At 38.8% G+C, this 16,848-nt stretch overlaps 1 protein-coding gene across 4 annotated transcripts in view; it reads left to right on the top strand.

The window, feature by feature from the left end:
- SATB2 (SATB homeobox 2) overlaps positions 1-16,848 on the top strand; it is a 201,623-nt gene that overhangs the window by 75,685 nt on the left and 109,090 nt on the right. For all 4 annotated transcript variants that reach the window (XM_004262884.3, XM_049712309.1, XM_004262883.3 and 1 more), the window contains 2 exons: positions 8,829-8,955; positions 10,072-10,195. In XM_004262884.3, the coding sequence (XP_004262932.1) occupies positions 8,829-8,955; positions 10,072-10,195 (251 nt within the window). The remainder of the gene's footprint in view (positions 1-8,828; positions 8,956-10,071; positions 10,196-16,848) is intronic.

Genomic DNA, 16,848 nt, shown 5'->3' with positions numbered 1-16,848 from the left:
GGGAATGGGGAGGAAAAAAAATCCATTTCTGACCTTCCCCTACCCTCCAGATCATCTGAAACTGTTCAGCCCATCTACCATGGGATAACTAGACATCCTGTCAGGGATAATTGTTAAGTTTGTACTACAGTTCGGTTACCCATTGGTTTATATGGCATTTTTCTGACATGGCTGAATATTTTAGGGGGCTCAAATAGACCACTGTCATCATTCATCACTATGTATGTTGTGACTATAGATCTACCTTTTATTCACTTCAAGAAACCTTTATCTAATGAGAGCATACCTCATATGTATTGGGCCTTTCGCTTCTTTAGTATAGCCGTTAAAATGGTAGTGCTATATTTAAAAGTTTGGTTTGCCGCTTCTAAATACATTTCCAAGAAAATGGAAATCAAGGAACTATCAAAACTTCTTTGAATGTAAAATATCTGAAACCTGCAAACCATGTACATTTTTAGATTTAATAGTAGAGTATATGTGAAGATGTACTGAAAGTAAAAATTATTAAAATGTTCTTAAAAGAAACTCCCAAGAATTTAAACAAAACAAAACCCCTCCAAATTAATAGCAGTTGCCATTTTGTAATCATTATAGCTGTATTTGCTCCCATGTTTTGTAGTTTCTTAACAAATTACTGTGAAATTAGGTTAGTTGGAACATGAATAAATGTACAACATAAATGAGTATACTTCTGCCTTCATATTATATGGCAGCATTTTCTTTGATAATCGACATGCCCTCATAATATTGCCCTTAAGATCAGATATTATATAACCTTAAATTATAGGAAACAGAATATGCCTGAAGGACAATTCTGCAATATATAATTGGGAGCATGCAGTTGATAGAATTTCCAAGGGTGTTGAGCCCAGTGACAAGGTACCTGGAAAGCTGGGTCCTTAGGGAAAATTTGTTGCCACATTTGAGCTTCCATCTGAAAAAAATACATGTAATTAATTAAGATGGGAAATATTCATGCATAACTGTATTTTTAGATCTTCAGTGCATACTTCTTACCCCAGAGGATGCAGAAACAGTGGCTAAACCTAAGTTATGAATAGCATCTGCTAGAATATAGCAAAGCATGTTTAAAAGAGTATACATTTTCCCCTGTGTCTTTGATTATTGAAGATACTTTAGGGGGACAAATGCTAGAGGAAAATCTCTTTATGCAAATGTATTTCTGAGTTGAAAGGAGGAGAAGTTTGTTTGTGTTACCTGCCAAAATTAATCATTTAATTCTAAACTCTTTCAGATAATGATTAAACTGAGAACAATAATAAGAAAATATATACCAGATGAAATAGTTTTTAAGCAGTGGCAGAAGCTTAGAACTGATCACAAATAATTTCTCATAACGCTTTTCTTTCTCATTTGTCCTATTCCCCCATGTAATAGTTTTAAATGGTGCTCTTATGAAATAAATAACTAAACACCAACCATATTTTTTTCATATCCTGAACAATATTTTGGCTGTTTTTCAGAAGAATCGGAATTCTGAAAATTAAATAAAGGTTTCTAAAATACCAACTTCAGAAAGTTTTATTTAATTTGTGGAATAATTTTGTTCTCTCTTTTTTTTTCAATAGGGTCTTTATTAATTTAGTCTAGTTACTTAGTGCTTATATTAAATAATCTAATAAAAGTAAGGGTTATAACATAACGTTTCCCAAATGTGAAGCAGCATCTATTACATGAGACAAAAATCTTTATGCTGCAAAATGTAAAAACCATGTATAGAGTTACAAGGCATCAAATGGTACTGTATGTATTTTTTTAAGTAGACCATTTTTGTAGCATAAGGGGGTAGTCAGCTCAAGAAAAGATTGGCAGACAGCTGTGTATCACTATAGTTTATTCTGAAAGTGCTCTAAAATTCATATTTCAGTTTTTCAAGGCCAATAATATTCCTTATGATCAATTCTCCTGATACAGATATGATTTAAGATTAAAGTTAATGTCCTAAAGAGTAGAAACCTACCTTATTTGTGTTTGTCACTAATACCCAAATTGCTGCAGGTAGAGCTTTCTCTGTGTGTGTGTGTGTGTGTGTGTGTGTGTGTGTGCGTATTTTTAGATAAATTCATTTAACCAGTACAGCCTCAGTATTTATTCTGAATTGTCAAATCTTCTGTTTTGTCCGGTGTTTTCTTTTGTATTATTATAAATACAGGATTAAGTGTATTGTAGGTTCCCAGACAAGTATGTTTTGAGGTTTCATTAATTTGTGTAAGTTATAATGGTACTTGAATAATGTAAAATGCTGGAAGAATGCTATTTCATTTACCATTTACTTTTCCCTCAATACAAGACATTTGAAATATAGATAGTCTTTAAAATAAAAACTGAATATGTAGGAGTTTCAGTAAATTGTACTGGGGTACTGCTAAGCTGTGGATTAAAAGAGGAAAATATGTACACTTCAAAAACCATTTTTGTTTTGCCTTTTTTCTCTTTCCTCATTGAAAAGTCATTCCTACCACAGGTTTCACAATAATAACTACAATTTACGTCCTTATGCTGCTACAGTTTGACGATATACCACAGTCAGGCCACAGGTTAGAAACACAGGCTGAGTTATTATATACTGCTGGGTAGTGATTTCCTGTGAACTGATTTATGGATAAATAATTCTATGTTCTTATTATATAGGACAGTTTTTAATTTCTTTAACAAAGCATAGCTGAACAACAGAAAATTACACGCTATAGCATAGGGACACGACCACTCTGAGGAGGATAAACAGATGTGATCAATGTCATGAGTTCTCCTATTTTTAAAAGGGGCCTCATCAGCAGTTGGTGTATTGTGGAAATAATACCGCTAACCAGAAGCCCCAAGGCTTAGTTACTCTGAGACTGGGATTTTTTTTATTGATACTCTTTTGCTGAGATCTTTTCAGGGAGTTAATGAAATGTATAAACCCAAGCCTTTAGATATTAAAGCTAATGTCTCATTTTTTTCCCAGGCTGAGTTTTCATTTTGCTTTGAAAATTAATGTTAAAATGCACCTGGAATAAAAGAAAATTATTCATTGAGCTGTTCTACAGGAATACTGCTGATATCTTGCTGGTTTCCTATATCTGTCTCACAGATAATTTGTGGGCTTTATCCTACAATATACCCAACATATACCTATTTTATCAGCATCTATCTGTATGCTACCACAAACCGTGAGAGCTGTTCTCTTGTACTTTATAGGTGATCTGTTGCAGGCCTTCATGAAATAAACATTTCTTGTATTTGAGGTACAGGGGATAAAACTATCATTTTGGTTTATTTTAAGAATGGTTTCACTTAGCTATGTGTTTAGCAATAATAAGCTTCTCTACTCAGTTGTGAGCTCCATAATTACAGGGATAGTGTGTACTGGGTTATCTTTGCATCTTAGTGACTTATGCTGGAGACACAAAAGAAAAATTTGTTAAATGAATGATGATTAATGCTTAATACAAACCCTTGTGTTGTTTTATTGCTTATATTGTATTATCGGCACATTTTATTTATCACTCAGAAGTGATCGACTTTCTAAAAACTTGAATCAAATATTGATGAACTGTAACGTGTATTGTCACCACTCTTGTTTTCACATAGTTAGAGGTACGAATGATATGAATGATGCATATGAATTAGGCATCTACTGAGAAGAGTATTTGGTTTCTTTGAGAGAGGCTATAAACTGATAAAGATAACAAATACATATGAACACAAACAGCTATTGATATTTCTCTTTGTGATACGTCCAGTCTGGCAGAATACTGCATTGAAAGAGTGAAAAACTGGTTTCCATTATTGCATCTTTTTAATTTTAGACAAAACTTGCCTCCATTCCCAACCTAATTTTATGTCACTAATGGGAAATTTACCTACCATTGCATTTTTTTATTTGGTCTAAAAGCATAACATGAAGAGTGGATTGGTCCTCTGTATTTTAGTGAACAGATTTGTCTAGATATAAGCAATTTTATTTATATTATGCTCAATTCAATCATGTTAACATTTGTATGAATTTCAACCCCAAAATAAAGGCCCATAATTTGGGACTCAAAGACCTTGAAATTGCATCTTTAATAATCCTCAGCACCAGGCATTTTGTAAATGTTCACAGATGATAAATTCTTTGGAAATAGGAAAGATGACGTGGGAAACAATGTTTATATCTGAAATGGCACTGTTGAGGGAGAAGATTTTTTTCCAGAGAAGCTGTCTCTTCAGGCCCTGTCACCTGTTTGCTCATTAGTCTCATATGTTCCTTTGTTTGACATTAAATGTCAAGACCCTGCCCCATGTGTGACTGTGTGATTGGGCACTGGCACACGGGCAGAGCTGAGTAGAAAGGATATTGGTCCAGTAGTTAGAAAACTTGTCAGCTGAAGCCCTGGGGCCTGGTTCTGGCTGTCACCCACAGATGTCCTTGAAAACTCACTCTTCTCTGATCTTCACCTCACTTTCAGGTGTAATACTGACCGCCTTCTTTCCTTGTGAAGATGAACTAATAGTTTGGAAAAAAACGCTTTGTAAACTGTAAAGTAACATAAAGGGATATTGTGATAAAGTAAGCTCCTTCTAAGATACACAGACTAACCAAGAGTATTTACTGTGCAGCTGTATAGAGAAAGGAATTACTTCAGGCTGGGTTGATGAGAGTTGGAATTATTCTTGGTGCAGAATTTGAAGAATGTGTACGATTTCTAGAAGTGAATGCATGGGATCAGTACTCCAGACAGAGTTGAGAGTGTGATATATATTCAGAGAAGAATTGGGAATTGCCATTTATTGAGCATGTACTGTGTGCCTGGCTGGGCTTGAGAGTGTGTGTGTGTGTGTGTGTGTGTGTGTGTGTAAAGTACTATCTAATCATCATTAATTTTACTCATATTTTGGATTGGGGCTATAAAACCTACTCATGGAGTGTAAGCATTAGAAATAATTCTGTATACTTATAGTTATGCTGTTTTTATTGAGATTTCTCCAGCACTGCGAGTCAGATATCCCCAGTGGGAACATAACCTCTCTTCCTTCTTTGTTCGCCTTCACTGTGCTGAAGCATTTCTTGGGGTCTGTATCCCTCCTTAGAGGGAGCCAGGAAGAGGCTGTCATAGTTGTTAGATATACCTATTTGGATTATTTCAGCTCTTTTTTTTCTCCCCTCAGAATGCTTCCCTTTTTTAATCCACCTGAATTCCAGTATAGGTTAATCATCCTAAAGCTTTGATGGTGTTACATCTACACCCAATAACTTTCAAAGATCTATTTTCCCCTAACTTTTACTGAGCACTTATTGTGTGCCATCCCACTGCTACATTCTGATTCTCATTTTAAGCCTCATGGCAACCCTAAAGAGTAGGCACTGTTATTATTCCCATCTTACAGGTAATGGAAACCAAGCCTTAGAGAGACCAACTAAATAACTTGCCCCAAATCTTGCAGCTGACAAGCAGAGGAGGCTGGGCATGGACTCACCTCTGACTCCAGGCCTCGCTCCTGACCTCTGACCCATACGGTGCGTTACTGAGTTGGGCATGTGAGGCCTTCCACACTTGGAACCAAGATCTTTTCCAGTCTTTGCTTCTGAAGTGCCTCACACTTGAACCCGTATGACTTTACAGGCTACTAAGAAGAGCGAGTGGTTGATGTACAGTCTTCCTTTGTGATTTAAAATAATGAGGGCCTTTTATAGGCACTTGACTAAATTAAAGATTAAATGATATTGAAGTCATCCCTGAGTAAATATTTTTGAAATAAATTGACTGTATCTTTCTTTTAGGGAGCATTAAAAGATGTCTAAATAATTACTGTAAATGATTAATTGTTGGGATTAATGATATCCAGGCTCTGTACTAAGGGCTCTGCATTCAATCTGCACAATATTCCTATGAGGTCAGTACTTTTATTGTTCCATTTTACACACGAGAGGACTGAGGCATAGAGAAATTCAGTAACTTGCTACAGTTACATGGTTAGTAGGTGGAGGAGGCAGGATATGAACAGAGGCAATTTCACTTGGAAGCCGGAATTCTTTGTCACTATGGTCTACTGCTTCCCATTTTGATTTCCTCAGTTAACACTTGACACCAGCCCAAGAAATATTTCTGTCTATTTTATATCAGGGAAGGAGGACTGTATTTCCAAAGAGGGTTATTAATACTTTAGACAGAGACCTTATTTGGAGGAAAGGCTTATTAAAAAGAGTTACTCCAAGTCCCTGCCAGGCTGGAGGAGAGCAGCCTCTGGACATCACTGTCCTACCAGATCTGGTTCCTGCAGACTCTGGTAGGTAGTTGAGCAAAGAGCATGACTTCTAGGTGCAGGTTAGTCAATATGGTGCGAAAAAGAAAAAGCACACGCGCTTCCCATTGTCTGAAAATAGCACGTGTCAGCAGCTCTCTTCCAAGATGTAGAAACCACCCTGTAGCAGCTGCTCTCTGTGGAGGCATTAAGTGTTGTGAAGACACCTGTATGTGTCTAATTCCAGCCCAAACAAGTCTCCTTCCAGCTCATCAAGGTGGGGAGAGAATTTATCTAAAAGGAGATTACTATTTTCAATAGAGTGACTTGTCTATCATTTCCTGTAGAGATTCTTCCCCCTCCACCTTTTTGTAAATTGAGGTATAATTTACATACAATAAAATATATGCATATTAAGTGTTCGGTTACATGGATTTTGACAATTTTCATACCCGTGCAACCACCAGCCAAAACTAGAAAATCCCCTTTTATGTCCCTTTCCAGTCATGCCCCTGCTGTCTGGAGGTAGCCGCATTCTGACTTCTCATAGATGAGTCTTGCCTGTTCTTGTATTTTATATAAGTGAAATCATTCAGAGATATTCTGTTGTCTCTGGCTGCATTGTGGTATAAACTTACAGCAAAACACTCCTCAACAGTAAAAAGGAATGAACAATGACACACACAGCAGCATGGATGAATTGCCTCTAGAGTTATGTGTTAAAGTTTACAGGATTCATTTGCTTCATGCTACCTTCATATTCTTAGTAACCAAAATGACCCACAAAATTGGCTGCTTCTACTTGCCTATGATAGTGTGCAATTGCTGACTTCATTTTTTTCTCCATCTAATCTCTTATAATAAAATATCATCTTTAGAAGATGGTCAGTTTATACTCAACTTATGGGCTATCACGATAATGATGTTTTAAGGGGATTAAAATTGTGGAGTGATTTTTTAAAAGAAGGAACTATGTTAGACATGTTACATGGTATCTTTTTAGTACTTTCACATGTCAGAAGGAGTAAAGGAAGCAATGAAGCAGACCCAGCCTCTCCTGGATGGCTGTCCAGTGGGCCCTGGATGTTCATTTTCATGACTACTACATGCTGTGTGCTGTGCACTTTTCATTGTCATGAGAGAGAATGTTAGGAAAACTATCCCCACAAGAAAACAGCTTTTCTTGGCAAGTGAAATATGACTTAAGGAGCCAGAACTGGAGACATACGGTACTATGAATGAGAGCTGTGTTACTTTACTGGATCTGAGTCCAGGCACTATTTATACTGCAGCATATTCAGCACCAGATTGTTAAATCTTAATACTGAAACAGTGCATCATTTTAATATTTTTGTTCTGTTTATTCCCTGTTTTCAAGCATTATGTCAAGCATTGCGCATTCATTGATTTCATCTTGGACAGGACATGTGCCCTGACCAGAAAGTTCATTTCCTATTATTGAAATTTCAGCCCATAGCTGTAAAACAGCATTTTGTGAAGCTTTTAAAAGTTCACTTGTGTATACAGGTGTTCTGTCTCTTTGGTGATAAAATATATTTTTTGAAAGAACAGTGTAGTTGGACTCACCTGCATTGTCAAAAATAAAAATAAAAATGCTGTTTCTCTTCTATCACTAAAACGTAGCTGTTTTGGATATGGGACAATTTTTGATATCCTGGGGACCATTGGATTTTTCACAGCATACAAATAAAATGTTTGTTACTGTGTCGTTTGTGAAATGGGCTTCTCTTTATTTTTCTTCATCTATGTTATATGCGCCCCGTGCACCAGATTAGATGGGTCCATCTTGTGAATAACTTAGCATTTTCACCACGTGCTGCTGAAGCTGTCCCATGAGTCTGCCCAAGTTTGACCAGGATTTTTATTCTCTCTCCATTGTCACGAGTGTTTACCATATGTAGCAGGAAACCCGCAGGGAAAGGGTACCACTGTCACTGTAAAAAGAACTGAGGAATTAAAAAAGAAAAAAAAAGGAAGTTGAAAGCATCTCTGCTATTTCTGATCTGTGGTCAATCATTGTGCTATGGAAAACAAGCCCTGTGCCTCGTGAAATGTGAATCTGGAAGTGAACTCTCACTGCTTCTTCAGCTCCAGATGCTATTCGCACTGGGGTTCACACCACAACCAGGATGTGACTGTGTGTGTGCTGAGCCCACACACAGGAATTTTCTTGTACAATTCAAAACCGAATCTTATATTTACTTAAGCCTTGCTTTTTTTTTTTTTTGTCTATGAAATCAGCAGTTCGGTATATTTAGCATCAGTCTTAAGTTAGACTGTGAAACAAGACTTTGGGGGAAGGAAGTAACCGTATGGTTTTCTAAGTAATTTAAGAAAGAGGAAAACATAAAAAAACTGATTGTCCATGATTAAACCTCATCCTTTCATTCTCATCTTCCTGTATAGTTAACTCAATTGTCAGCCAGAAAGAAAGAGTCTATTGCACTGGGTTGTAAAATATCTCTGAGTGGGCCTTGAATGTTGACTATTGGATGACCTTCCTAACATTGAACAAACAATGGGAGGGTTTAATAAATAGCAGATATGTGTTTATTATGTTTTTCTTCCCTGTGCAGGAATAATCAAGCTTGGGAGGTGGAACCCTCTCCCCCTCAGTTATGTGACAGATGCACCCGATGCGACAGTGGCCGACATGCTGCAAGATGTCTATCACGTTGTGACGTTGAAAATCCAATTACAAAGGTGGGTGTCTCTGAACATCTGCCCTTCCTAACTCTCAGAGCTGCTCCGTTGATCATAGAGTCGCTACGGAGATCAGCTCATCCTGTCTTTGTTAATTTCTAGACATGGGATGAAATGAAAAAAAAAAAGAAGGGGGGGGCCGTCACCAGGCATCTTTATAGTCCACATTCCAACTGTTTTATGTTTTGTTTTCAGAAGCAGTGAAGTGGTAACCTAGGGGAAGCTTGATAAATCATTAAAAATCTGCAGCCTTTAAAGGGGAACTTTCCACAGCCCCTAATTTAATGAGTCCTCTGGTTAAATGCTTAGCACATAATATTTGAAGAATAAACACCTCTGCTGTTTCAGGCTTGTGTTTGACGGGTGAGTTTGGTGCCCTTGTAGCCTGCTTACCAAGAAGCTGCTGGTACTGGACGCCTCTTGCTTTCCTCTCTGGTGGCCTGCAGAAGTTCTGGGGATGATTTCTTTTTTTCAGATACAGCATGCAGAACAAATTATGCTCTAAAGAATCTAGAGTTTCTCTGCAGAGTCTTGGATTGTAAAGTGCCAGCAGCTCATGTGATTTAAGGAATATTGTCCTTTACTGTAAAGGTTTTGAATCTACCCCTTTTGGAGAATTCACACTTTAACAGGGACCCACCATTCCTGTCCTTGTCTAGGAATGCTTTAATGTCTTTTCTTCAGTTTTTTGTTAGCGAAGTGACATCTCTGGATTGTTCTATGAGGGTGAAGGGTAGACCTTCAAATTTGATGAAGCGTTTGTTTACATTTAACCTTAGGAATGTCCAATAATTAAGTTTAAATTGTGGAAGTTTATAATCACACTGTCATGCCATTTCTATCAGTAGACTGGAGAAATCCTATTTTAAAAAATTGGCATCTCTTCATATCCGAAGTGACCGGTTTTCTCAGGCTAGTGTGAGAACCAACTGAAAGAGACCGTGATGGGCTCTGTCAAGGTCCTAGAGAAGCAGTTTTGCTCCCTTTCCCTCATTTTGGGCCCACATTCAACCCTGTTCTTTGGTGGTTCTCCTAATGCTTCACAGGACCCAGGGGTGACTGCTGTACTCTGCATTTAAGGGTTTGCATGTCATTCATTCTTGCTGTGTTTTCCAGTTGTTCGAAGTTGGAAGACTTGCCTGCGGAGCAGTGGAACCACGCCACGGTCCGCAATGCCTTAAAGGAACTGCTCAAAGAGATGAACCAGAGCACATTAGCCAAAGAATGCCCTCTCTCCCAGGTCAGTGTCTTCAGGAGAAATGAAGAAGCCAAGGGTGGGCTGTCTGGCAGGAGGGGCACACCTGCTCAGACAGCTGTCTTTTATTTTATATTCACACTACATCTTAGGTGGAAAAAAATATGGAGGTTGTGGTGCTTTTTTTTGTAGAGGAGAACTTATCACTTATTGAGAGCTCTGATATAGTGGGAGTCACATTAAAACATTTTACACTCACAGTCTTTAACTTCTTACATATGTCGTAGGAGGTAGATATCAGTGTCTCCATTTTATAGATCAAGAAAACAAGGCTCAGAGAAGCACTTTACCTGCCTAAGCTTACTGAGCTGGTTAAGTGGCAGGTTGCAACCCCAGCTGAGACCTCCCTTGCCAAAGCTCAGGCTTCAAATCACTGTGTTACTTGGTCAATGAAATGGGTCAGCCATGCCAGACCCGTCTTAATTTGTTTTTATTTGTTTATTGAGCCTTTTCTAGGTCTAGCAGAGAGAGATGATCTTTGCATCATACACGCTTGTAGAGATTTGGGAGTGAGTTCACCACATGAAAACGCACCACGAGAAAAAGTGATACTCTGTTTTTACTGAACTGATCATAAACTAAAACAGGCCACAAAAATAAGAGATTGAGAGGATCAAAGGGAGGAACAGGAGAAGAAAGGTCTCGTGGTTCCATTTGTGTTCATGGGTGAAGGCCCCACTTTTTCTAATAAGATAATATTTTGGTGGCTATGGGGAGTGGCTTAGAACTGCTGTGAAATGAACTCAGGTTAACATTATCTAAAGCCATGAATGGAAATCCATTTTCTGGTGTGAGTTGCTACACTTGATTTAAGACAGTAGACTGACTACATGTCTGTCAAATTCAAGGGAAGATGACAAGAACCATAGAAACTTGATGTGTCCTGAGCTATGTTCCAGGATAATAGTCTTTGAGGGAAGCAAGAAGCCTAGTGGTTAAGAGCTTGCATTGTGGAATCAGTCAGATCTGGATTCGTGTCCTGGCTTACAAGCTTTTGTGACCTCATCTTTATAAGCCTGTTTCTTTGTCTGTAAAACCAGGAGAGTAATAGTTCTAAGTCATATAATGAGGAGTAATGAGATAAATCACATAAATTCTTGGCCTGGTACATCGCATACAGTGATACTCCATAAATAGTACCAGCTGTTATTCCTGAGACATGATATTATTGGTGTGAACGGAATAATTTTTATATGCGTCTTGGAGGGTGTTTTAGAATTTAGATCCTCTGAGACAAAGCCTGCTATTAATATTTTTGCTTCCAGAAATTCAGGACGGCATGTACCTGAGTGGTAGATTGAAGGGGACACCATCAGTTACATCCCTACTTTTGTGCTTACAGCTTTCACATAGGCCATTTCAATACCTACCTGTAGGTATGTCCATAGGTGCTAAAGCTTGTTGCTAGAATTTTGATTTATTCCAATGTGATTGCTTATGAAGTTCTAAAAATAAATATTTTGAATTATTCTGATCATATACAGGGACTGGATAAAGAACAATTTAGGGAAAAAAATTTCAATCATTTCTCCTAAATTTTTCGATTAGTCACAATTAATTTTCTCTTGGATTTACTTGAAAGTCATATTGGGCTTTGCCTAGAAGTGGACAAGCTCCTAACAATATCACCAATTCAGAATTTTATCCAGGGCTTTTGAGGCCTATGGGAATTTGGTCAGAATTGATCTATTGTGATTATTAGGTTTGGTTATAACTATAAAATGTGGCTAGAGGGACAACCTGAGTGGAAAGAACCCACATTAGGGGCTGAGCACCCTGAGCTCTCATCTCAGTAATTTTTTTGTTTGTTTTTTTGGCCATACCACGTGGCTTGTGGGATTGAACCCGGGCCCCGGCAATGAAAGCGCTGAGTCCTAACCACTGTACCTCCAGGGAATTCCCGAATCTCAGTTCTTTTATGTTGAATGTGTGATCCTGGGCAAGCCCCTCCACTCTCAGAGCCTCATTAAACTCGTCTGTAAACTGGGCATGATTGTATCCACATATGTCACATAATTTGCAGGGTTGTCTTGAGATTCAAATGAGAACATCTTTACCCCTGCTGTAAAAATCCTCTTTTCTCCCCCATTTTCTGTTCTCATTGCTTGCCCACCTAGTTGCCCAAGCAACTAGTTGCTGTTACTCTCATATTAGATATAATGGATTCTACCACCGCTGTATCTAAAATCTTCCTCCTTTGTGCCATTGCCTTGCTTAGACTTTTGTCACCTCTCATGTGAAATATTTTCAGTCATCCCGCATCATAATCTTTCTCCTGCCACCTGCTTCCCCAAAGCTAACATTGTGCCATTTCCTCGTCTACAAGCCTCCAGAGACTCCCCCTGCTCAGCCTGTAGGAAGAACAGACTGCATAGCATAGCCCGTGTATACCGTCAAGATGCCACTAACCTGATTTCCCACCAGTCGCCTTCCTCCCTCTACCTACATCCACTCTGTGCTCCAAACCATGCAACTAATTGTTCTGAAACATTGCTCAAACTTCACCAAAATATTCCCAAGGGTGGGAGCAACCTAATTAGTACCATTAGCACTTCAAGTCTGACAAAGCAACTTCTTATGTTACTTTTATAATTCATGAAAAGTAATACACAGTTTACTCCATATACCTGTGTTTCTGCTCTTTTTAAAAATGCCATAAAAATCGCTTTACCTGTGAAATTATTAGCCTCCCCTGTGCACATGAGAGTAGTCCTCAAGGGAGATGTGCCATGTTAATCTGGGGCTTTGCTGGCCCCTGCACACGATGATGGTGACCTCAGAGTCCTGCAGTGTGATACTACCTTGCTTTTGCTATGCGATTTCTCTCGGCTAGCATGCGCTACTCTCTTCTGCTTTAGGAAATCTTTCAAATTCCAGCTGGAAAGTCACTGCTGGTGAAGAACCCTGACCTTCTGATTAAAGTAGTTGCTTCTTCTGCTTTTAGTAGCCTTTTGGACACACCCCTGTCACAGCACTTATCACAGCCTGTTGTCAGTGTTATCTGCCAGTTCTTGTCACTTACTGGACTGCCCAGATAGCAGAAGCCATCTCTTATCTCCGTGTTCTCAGCATTCAGCACAATGCATATCTTCCATGTTGTTGTTACTCTAATGCAGGAGTTCTAAACTTTGGCCCAGCTGAGCTTTGGGGCTGGATATTCTTAGTGGTGGGGGAATGTCCTGTGGTCCTGTGTATTGTGGGATGTTTAGCAGCATCCCTGATCTCTATCCACTAGACGCCAGTAGCATCCCCCCTACCCAAACCCCCCGCCCTGTGACAACCAAAATGTCTCCAGACATTGCCAAGTGTCCTTGGATGGGAGGAAAATCACTCTTGGTCGAGAGCCACTGCTCTCTAATGTATTAATTTAATAAATTCAATATTAAAATTTTTAGAAAGTTTTATAAAATGTAAAGTTTTATTATTTCCAGTGTTCTTGGCAGCTCTAAAATGTTTTGAACGAGAAACAGTGAGTACAGTACTTTGGTGGTTGATGCCCAGTACATTTTCAATCAAACGGGGGCTCAGTTCTGTTGCTTAGATATGGAGGAGATTTGATTGAGGCTTCCGGTATGCTGTGTGATTATGGAACATCTCACTGGGGGAGTCCTTCTCAGCCAGCATGGGCATGTAATGTGGGCACCTGAATTAATCCTATGGCTGTTACCCTGAAACGTTCCGGATTATTCACTTACATTGCATAGCTGGATTGCATTTTGGTGTGGAGATAAGCTCACTCATTTTGTTGGTGGTTGTCATAGAATAGGTGCATACATTTTTGTTCAATCTGTGCAGTGTGAAAAAGAATGAATTTTTGTTCTGAGACAGTGAAACAGTAATTTAAAAATGTATTTTACCAGCTTTAGTGGGGTCCCGGTTAAGAGTCAGGTACTTTACAATGGGCTGGGGGTACAGTGGTGAGGATGAGAGAGATGAAGCTTTCAGTATAGGAAGAAGAGAGTGGAGCACCAAATACTACTTACTTTAAAGCAGAATGGTAGATTATTGGGCTATCTAAAATATTCTCAGTTCATGAGTAAAAGATGCCTGCTTTTAACATAATTCTCCCTTACTACCCCCAAGCCAAACCATATTAGGTATTTCCTCACTTAAGTTGGGCAATTGCATAAAAGAATGATTCAGTGGCTAGTATATATATTCTTGAACATCCCAGTGGTCTACATTTCAAAAGAGCAGCCTTGAAGGCAGAAGGAAAGAGTGGAAAAATCCATAAAAGGGCAACAATTGTAGGCTGAGGCATATATATTTAAAGGGAGGGAAGTCATGATTTAGCTGTATTCTGTCTGGCCAGGTGCTTGGAAAGTATAGGTTGTGTTTGTGTGTCTGTGTATTTATATTTGATTTCACCTTTCAAAATGTGTTTAAGTGCTGACAGCCTCTTCCTTTTCCTCTGATGTCCCCCTGAGTCACCACTTCCGGCCTCTTCCATCAGCCTATAGTCTGTCCCAAGCATCCTAATTTCCTATACTTTAGACCCAGGTCTCCCTTATTAAAATGGTCTCTAACTGTTCCAATTTGAAAACATTATGAACACATCTTTCTGTGGCTCACTAATTTTTTTTACTGAAGGAAGAGTTAAAAGACAAAACCCCAGGTCCTCAGGGTTTCAATCCATTAAACTAAGAAGAGCTAACAGTGCCAGCCTTGATCACCTCATAGGTTATTAGGATGATCCAATAGAATGACAATTTGCAAATGTAGGCGCACCTTCCAGCGTCTCCCTGCCTCCCCTCCTAACTTTATCTCTGCGACACTAGACATGCTTTTAAAAATTTTTTTTGTGGTAAAAATACATAACATGAAATTTATCATTTTAACAAGTTTTAAGTGTACAGTTTTTAAGTTTACAATTCAGCGGTATTAATTACATTTACATGTTGTACGACCATCACCCCCCCTGCCCCCACCCCGATCTATTTCCAAAACTTTTCATCGCCCCAGACAAAAGATCTGTAACCATTAAGCAATAATTACCCATTCTTCTCTCCCCCAGCAGCCCCTGGTAACCTCTATTCTGTTTTGCGTCTCTATGAATTTGCTTATTCTAGATGTCTCATAAAAGTAGAATCATAGAATATTTGTCCTTTTGTGCTGGCTCATTTCACTTAGCATACAGATACGTTTTTAAAACAGCTCTGTCCCATGCCCCTAGTTGAGGTTTTATTGCCAAATATTTGAGGAGCAAGATGACTGATGGGAGTTTTTGAACTGTGAAAAGGTTACTAGATTTCCAGTATGATGGTGATGTAGTGTTTATATAGTCTTTTAAAGACATAGATTGTAAGAAAATGATTTCTGTCATCCTAGGCAAGTCTTGCCCATTTGGGGATCATTAAAGGAACAACTTAAATGTACAATATGCCAAAATAATGAGGCAGTGAGATCAAGCAGCCACTTGGGTCAATAGAAAAGAACAAATTGATCATGCGCTCATCTACAGACAAGTGGCTAATCAACTGCCTGGACCAGTATTGTCTTAACCAGTTGCCAACTGTTCATTTCATTTAATCTTCAATTCACGGATGTAGTGGGGATGCCTCCTGTCCCGTGTGAACGAGGTGCCAGCTGTCCATTTCAGTTATTTTCATGCAAAGTTGTTTTAGATCATGGCCCAACCTCATGAACTCTTGTCAAAGAGGGCTCACAGGTGACAACTTCTAAATAATTTCCAGTGGGTGATTGAGACGACCATCTGAAATGATTGCATGGAGAGGAGAGAGCTGGTGTCCACTGGCTCCACCTCTTCTGTGCTAGGCCTTCTACGCAGACCAACTCTGAATCCTTACAGCCTCTGAGGCAGGTATCAGTATTCCCCTTTCACAGACGAGGGTGCCCCTGTCAGACAAGCAAACCATTCGTCAGTCCCCTAGGGGAGGAGCTCTCGAATCAGCCCAGAGGAAGTGTTTCTTTCAACCAGAATGGCAAAAGCTTTCCATTCTGATAGTATAACTCAGAAATGGGGATGGAAAGGGACAGTAGAAAGTGGCCAAGTACCATTAATTTCTCATGATAAAGTAATTCCTCCAAATTATTTTTTTCCCTTTCCTATAACCTTAATTGGAGTATCATTATGATCTCATGTTTAATATGTTATTTAACGTATTACCAAGCAGAATGACAAGGCTGAAAACAAGCAAAGAATGCATATATCATTCATTGCCTGCATCATGCTCTGTCCTCTGTGTTCAGGTGGGAAGGGGGGCCGTGAGATGTCAGCTTCTCCCCCTACTTCTTGCTCAGACAGGGCATTCTCACCTATGGACCATGTAACCATTCACTTTGGTTTTAAAATGTTCTTTTTTACAGGGAGTGTATTATGCATCTGAAGTTTAGCTACTCTTAGTATAATTTTGCTGTTCAAACAAATCTCACTAAGCCAAAGGAAAAGTGGTGAGAGATACACAATTATTTTATCTTTCTTTTTTTGGGGGGAGGAAAAGGGGATGCTCAGATCTCTGTCTTTCCAAGTATATTGAACAAATCATCTTAACCTGTGTTTATTGTTTTGCTTTTTCTGTTAAGTTTTAAATTGCCTTTAGTTTCCTTAGCTTTCTCTGATTCTACACTTCTTAACTCATATAAGGGGCTGAAACTTTTTGTTTTATTTTTTGTCACCT

Source organism: Orcinus orca, chromosome 7, assembly GCF_937001465.1.
Source record: "Orcinus orca chromosome 7, mOrcOrc1.1, whole genome shotgun sequence".
NCBI lineage: Eukaryota > Metazoa > Chordata > Mammalia > Artiodactyla > Delphinidae > Orcinus > Orcinus orca.
The sequence above is the reverse complement of the archived record's forward strand: the minus strand, read 5'-3'. Positions and strand labels throughout refer to the sequence as shown.